The sequence below is a fragment of the Gallus gallus genome, chromosome 3 (genome assembly GCF_016699485.2).
Source record: "Gallus gallus isolate bGalGal1 chromosome 3, bGalGal1.mat.broiler.GRCg7b, whole genome shotgun sequence".
NCBI lineage: Eukaryota > Metazoa > Chordata > Aves > Galliformes > Phasianidae > Gallus > Gallus gallus.
The window spans coordinates 87,298,751-87,305,903 of NC_052534.1; the positions used below are offsets into that span (position 1 = coordinate 87,298,751).

Sequence of the window (7,153 nt, forward strand, 5' to 3'; positions counted from 1 at the left end):
ATGCTGTCAGTCTCTTACCCACTACTAAGCTCTGAACTCAAACATTACTTCATTTTTTGACCACTTTTCCTATCCAAAAGAGAAGAGAAGGGAAGGGAAGGGAAGGGAAGGGAAGGGAAGGGAAGGGAAGGGAAGGGAAGGGAAGGGAAGGGAAGGGAAGGGAAGGGAAGGGAAGGGAAGGGAAGGGAAGGGAAGGGAAGGGAAGGGAAGGGAAGGGAAGGGAAGGGAAGGGAAGGGAAGGGAAGGGAAGGGAAGGGAAGGGAAGGGAAGGGAAGGGAAGGGAAGGGAAGGGAAGGGAAGGGAAGGGAAGGGAAGACTTGCTCTTACTCATATAGCTGAATAACAATGGAAAAATGTAATTGTAAAACATTTTCTTTATTGTCAGCCTAGCTGAAATGTACTATTGACTCTCACAGAAGACAGTGAGAGTCTACATTAAAAAAAACCCAAACACATATGCATTGCACAGTTAGCAGCAGTATAACTTTTGAGGTTACCAAGTGCTCTATTCTGTGCTGGCTTTTAAAAGGAATTATGAGCTGTAGTTGTTGGCTGTCCATTTCTGTATTTTACATCCTGCCTCATTATTACAGTGCAAGAGAAGAACATAAGAACTAAATTCTGCTTGCTGGAAGCTTATCTGTACAAATTACAATTGGGAGTAATAGCGCAATCATCTAATTGGCACAGAATTCATTTTCTAACTCAGCTGCATTACATAATCTTAGGCAATTAACAGTCTAATGGAATGGGAGTTTTTACTGGAAGGTTAGCTAACTGTGCACACAGTCTGCCAAATACGTTAGTTTTGGTCAGTTCTGAATGAAGCAGAAGTTATCTTCACACAGTTTCCAGAGTTCACTACTTGGATTAACACAGACTGATCAGCTTTAAATTGCCCCACCAAACACAGAGATACATTTATACTTATTTGTCTATCCATAGCAATGATAAAAACCTACAAAATCCTTACACACACTTCATGTTAGAGATGGAAGGACCTTTAATGCAGCTGTCATTGTGCACATAATATTATGATAAAAAATTTCACACTTCACTATGATCCAAATTTAAACCTGTGTGGCTTGTTAAAATCAAAGTGAGCTCCAGAGGTGAAAAGCTGGGCAACTTTCAAATTATATATTTCAAAATGCATCTGTCAGCATAAAATGAAATTGAATTAGGAAAACTGTGGGAAAGGTGTGTTAGTCCCTGTTCAGTTCCTGGTAGACTGGGCTTTACTGTTTTTGGAAGTCTTGTGGAGCTGGATAGAGGCTGAAAAGCCATGATGAGTTATTTTCCTTCTTCCATGTGTACATGATTCTTTCAAAACCTCACTCGTCAACACTAGGCAACATGTCCTGAAGCCCTATAACTCTCAAGGCTGCATCTGATTTTTGACTAAATAGCAGATCTGGTCTTCAAACCTAACAGTCCTACAGCTATGAGAATGTAAAATTAAACTAGATGAGTTTTTCTAAAAGAGTTCCACATGTTTATCAAGAGGACATCTTGAAAGTAAAAATGACACAAAATTAAAAAGAAGCAACAATAAAGTTTGCTATTTTCTTCCTAGGCAATATGTCAAATGCATGTAAGTATGGGAATTCTGACTACTGACTGATAGTTTGTTCTTCTGGAGGAGCTGCTGAAATATCCAGCACTTAAGTCAAAGCCTGTGGTATATTAAATAATATCAGACAGCAGATATTTCATCAGCAGTGCTGTAGAAAGCAGTTGCTGGATGGCAGATGAGTCTTAAAGTTTTAGTTTCTAAAATGTGCTTGTAGTTCCAAAAGTAAAAAAAACCACCAACATACATTACTATGAAGAACAGCTATGAATAAAACAGGATATGGGAGTCCATATGAAAAGGAATACAGTTTTTTCTCTTTTTCAGTACCTTTTGGTGGTTTCTGACCATTGAGACTGGGTACTTTCCCAATTGTTCTGATTCCAGTCCTCCTCCTTTCTCATCAAATAATTTTACAGCAGAACTATTGTTTTATATTCTGGTCCACATCAGAGGGGTGGCCAGCAGGGAGAGAGAGTTGATTGTCCCCTTCTGCTCTGCCCTCATGAGGCCCTATCTGATGTACTGCGTCCATACCTGGGGCTTCCAGCACAAGAATAATGTAGAAGTGTTGGAGCTGGTCTACAGAAAGAGCACAGAAATGTCAGAGGACTGGAGCACCTTTCCTGTGAAGAAAGGCTGAGGGAATTGGGCTCGTCTATCCTGTAGTAGAGAAGGCTCCAGGGAGAGCTCCTTGCAGCCTTTCAGTACTTGAAGGGAGCTTATAAGCAGGAAAGGGACCAACTTTACAAGGGGTGATAGGACAAGGGGGAAAGCACTTAAATGAATAGAGAGGAGACATAGGTTAGATATTAGGAGGAAATTCCTTACTCAAAGGGTGGTGAAGAACTGGAACAGGTTGTCCAGAGAAGTTGTGGATACCAGCCTGTCCTATTGGGTAGCAACTCTTGCCATGGCAGGAGAACTGGAACTAGATGATCTTTAAAGTCCCTTCCAACCTAAGCCATTCTATGATTCTATAATTCTACGAAGACTGTGGCATCATTTACAGGAGTACATGGCTCACCCCGTTCTACCAACACATGCATGTATGCATAGATCTCAGTATTCTCCAGACACCTGGGGAGTAATAACACAGCAATTGCTGAGACATTACAGTTGCCTATTGATAGCATTGACTAGAAGTTTGTTGTTAAAACCATACATTTGATTTTTCTTCTACACTCAGAAAGAAAATAGTCTTAAAAATCAAATAATAGTAAGTAAACATCAAATTAATGCAGTTGAGTTTATGAATCAGACTGTGAACTCTTTGAGGAAAGGACCACAGTTGGGTTCTGTACAGATGTCCCCATAACATGGCAGAAGAGATTATTATAAAAGACGGAAAATAATAGAACTATCCAGAGAAGACTAGTTCTCTGTCAGTTAGGCAGGATTTCATTCTAAGGTGGAAAGAGAAACAAATATCACTAGGTTCTGTGAATAATTAAGGTTTCTGAGGCCTCTGGCTGATGTTCTGCATGGTCTCCAACCCACAGAAGTGCTGAAGAGCTTCAAGCTGGGTGCTGGCAGGTTGCTGAGGCTCTCAGCTCTTGCCAACTGCAGGGAGAGTGCCAAGAGAGCCAGCAATCGGTTGGCAGGACACTAGAAGGCTGCTTGTGTTGTGTCCTTTCTTTGAACATATCAAGTGATCTCCGCTGTACCATTTGGTTTTGATGAGTGCAAGTTCCCTGAGGGAAAACATTTCATTAGAAAAGTTCTGACCTACTTGAATAAATACATTAAATGAGAAATGTTCCCACTCTTTATCTGTGTAATTGCAGTTGAATTTGTGCGGCTGGGCATTACTTATTTATCCCTTTTAGTCTTATTCCAGTTTTTAACTGCTGCAACTACTTCATGAGGAATCTTTATGCCAGTAACCAGAGACCTCCAGGCATCCTAAATATATCTTTCCTTCTTTAGTTTCCTGCATTTCTATTTCAAGCATATTTTTAAATAAAGAAGAAATAGACAATTAGTTCAAAGTCAGCTGTTAAGAAGTACTTTGGCTTTCTCTAGCTTTGCAAAGAAGTTGTGATTTTGTTTCTGTGTATGGTAAGGGAATGCTTTGGACAGAAAGTCCTCACCCTCAGTGACTGTTCTGCTTCTATTGATAAATCATGACTAAATGAAAAAGAAAATAGGACAAAACATACTGATGTTATCACCATCATTTCAGTTTATCTGAATGTCTTAAAACCTTCTTCACATCTGTTCCTTTTTAGTGACTTCCAGTGAAATCTCTGGTGAGCAGCTAGAGTGGGCACACACAAGAATTGCTGATGTGAAGTACTTGAATGCTGTAATCAAACCTGCGTTCAAACACAGAGGCTTGCTAACATCTTTCATTTTAGCTGGTTGTGCAGCAGTTTGGACAGTGTATGTCAACTCTCCTAATTAAACTGGAAGCTAAATAGCATTGCAGACCTTGCTCTATGCTACTATTAGCAGGACGACTCCTGCAGAGCAGATCAGCCAAAAGCCCAGTAAATGTCAATCAAAGTTCAGGCTTTCTACCTTGGCTGTTAATTAAGTGTCAGAATGCTTGAATGTAGTTCATTACTAATATCTAAGGGTTGTGCTGTGCTTTCCACTTGCACAAAAGTCATTCTGAGAGCACAGTGAGTGACCTCATTCTATGTGAATGCACACTTGAAAACATAACCATATATTAACATTTTCAAGGGTCTTTCCTGGATTCCAAAGTGATAACTGAGTGAAACATGGACAAATGTAAGCAAAACTCCAACTTTTCATCTCAAACTAATCCAAATGTCAAATCTAAGAAGAGGAATGCACTGCATCATTAAGGATGACATGATGAAGCATTAAAACTTTACTAAAATACTGTTAGCCATTAAAACCACAGCTGGTTTACTTTGAGAAGGTCAAAGACTAAATTACAGATGAACCCTAAGTAAGAATTTTATATGCAGGAAATTTTTCTTCGTGGAGACTTCAGAACATGCACCACTCTCAGATTTTCACTGCTAATCAAATAAACAAGGTTTCACAAAAATGTCTTTGACAAGACCACATCAATTTCTCTCCTCAAAAACACATGAGCCTGCAATCAGCTTTCTTGCATAAAGATGAGACAGTGTTCAGCTAATGAACACCTGCACTTGCAGATCCCAACAAGTTGACAGTGAGCAGGGGCAGAATTTTGGAAGGGTGAAGTCTGTGTGATGCACAAAGGCAAATGGCTTGGCTGGAAGCAGTCCTGTCAAAGAAGAGGTGGGCGGACAGCTAAATGCCAGCTTTCACCCCAGGCACAAAGATAAGGTAGGCACGTTGGGGAGGAGCACCGATATTGCCTCTGTTTGCAAGTGAAAAGAGAGGAAATCTTTTCTTCTCTTGCTTCAGGGGAAAAAACGAGTAAACAGGATGAGAGCTCCGATAGCCAAAGATTTGACCTTGAATCCTGAAATGCGAGAGGACAGCCTGCTTACAGAATGGGTAGAGGCGGGTGGCTAAACACAGACAGTTCTAAAAGCTGTCCTCTTTCAGGATCAGACGACACTTTTCTTTCTAGTTCAAAGCACAGGCTCTGTGCGAAGGCAGCTGTCTTACACTGTGAGCACAGAGCAGCAGACCAGCACACACTCTCTTACACAGCCTTTGTGGTGGAGGCTCCATGGGTTGGCCAACGTACACGCTCGGTGTTTACCGGCAGCTCCAGACAAAAATAGCACCATCAGTCCATCGAAAGAAAAAAAGAGCCGCGCAAAACGTTGTCTTTGGCTGAAGCTTTATTTGCATCGTGCCTCGGGAAGCCTGGAGCGCCGGCAGAGCGCATGACGTGCTGAAATTCATGAATGAAGGGCCCACATGGCAGGGCTGGGCGCTAGTGAGCCGCTCCGTTCATGAGAATGTCAGTGATGGGAATGAAAAATGCAAATGGCCGTGGCTCCGGTGGAGCGGATTCTCACGGCGTTCTCCACTCCCTACACGCACGTTCATTCACAAAGACGTTATTTATCGCGCTCAGCGCGTTCCGCACGGCTCCGGGAGGCGGTCGCCGAGCGCAGGGACCCCCGCGGCCATCTCCCCCGCGCCGAGCCGAGGGCGGCTGTCACGGCGCGGTCACAGCTCGGGCGGGGGACGAGGAGCAGCGCAGAGCCGCTGACCCCCGGCCCCCACACCGCCCCCGCCTATCCCCGTCAGCGGTGCCCGCGGGAAGCGGCGAAGCCCCCCGCCGCCTCCCACACGGGTACATGGGAGCGGGGAAGAGGCGGGCGAGCGACGGGAAGGAGCCCGCCCCCGCCGCCGGGGCTGCGCGAGAGCCGCCAACCTGAGGACGACCTGAGGGCGGACAGCCGCCCCGGCCACTCGCTGCGGGGCGAGGTCCCGCGGCCGCTCCCCGGAGTCCGTCACGCCGAGGCCGTTCCCCCGTGCCTGTCTGTTAGAAAACGCTCACAGACAACCGTTTGGAAAACGCCCGCGTTTGTGATTTCCAGCCCGGAGGACGAGGGGAACCGGCGGCCCCGGGCGGGCTGAGAGGCGGGGCCGCCGCCTGGGTGCGTTGTTTCAGCACCTCGCCCCGCGGACAGCGACGGAGCCCGCGGCGGCTCTACCCGGGCGGTCCCTCCGAGCTCCGACCCGCCCCGGTGCCCGCAGCTCCTTCCCCGCAGCCCGGTTCCCCGCGGTTTGCAGCCGGGAGAGGAGAAATCTGCCCGCGAGTGAAGGCAGGTTGGGCAAACTTCGGGAGCCAGACTCACCCAGCACGTTCCCGACGAGAGCCACGATGAACACGACGATGTATCCGGCGATCAGCGCCCATTCGTATTCCTTGGGATGCAAATACTCCTTCCAGAGGTAGCGCAGAAACTCCTCATCGTCGTAATCGGCGGATGGGTTTAAAAAGGGCTCCCGCGTTTCGTTCAGCTCTGGAGAGGACGTCCAGTTCCTGCACGGAGGCGAAACATCCTCGGGCTGAGTCCCGGACATCCCTGGTGGTGATCCGGGGGGCTGGAGGAACCCTCTCAGCGCTCCACAGCTCTCTCCCGCCCCTCCATTGAGACTTGTGATTGCCAGTGCCAAGCGGGGTGTGGGGAGAAAATGACGCGGGAACTTCGGGAACCAATGCGGGACCAGGCTGGGGCTTCGAGCCGGCCCCACACGCCCGGTTGCCTTTCCCCGGGCGGGCAGGGTGCGCAGCCTCCGCGGCCGGGGGGAAAGGCATTCAGACGGCTGCATCCCTCTCTTCTGACTCCACTGCTTCACTTTTCAGCTCTTCCGCGTTTGGACGTGAAAGGGCATCTGTTGGAGATACCTCTAGGTGAAAGGACGTGAATTCGACGTGCTGCTGCAAAGGAGACGCAGGATGAAGGGAGCCATTAAAAATGAGGCATTTGTGTCTCTTTGTGAAAGTTGTGTGACTCTACTTCTAATGAATGAACTTAACACAGAGCCAGATATTCATGAACACTTAGCTCTAGTGGACATGGGCTAAAACAGATGAATGGGAAAATCTCAGTTGGTATAAGCACCATTTCCATTATGAAATAACAGATCGCACTCAGTTCAGTATCTATGTGCATCTCCAGAGGAATGTGAGTCTGCTTTGACTGT

At 46.4% G+C, this 7,153-nt stretch overlaps 1 protein-coding gene across 1 annotated transcript in view; it reads right to left on the reverse strand.

Annotated features, from left to right (window-relative positions):
- HCRTR2 (hypocretin receptor 2) overlaps positions 1-6,614 on the reverse strand; it is a 33,591-nt gene extending 26,977 nt beyond the window's left edge. The window contains 1 exon segment of the mRNA NM_001024584.1: positions 6,301-6,614. Within this exon segment, the coding sequence (NP_001019755.1) occupies positions 6,301-6,529 (229 nt within the window). The 5' untranslated portion in view covers positions 6,530-6,614.
- Positions 6,615-7,153: the final 539 nt, after the last annotated feature.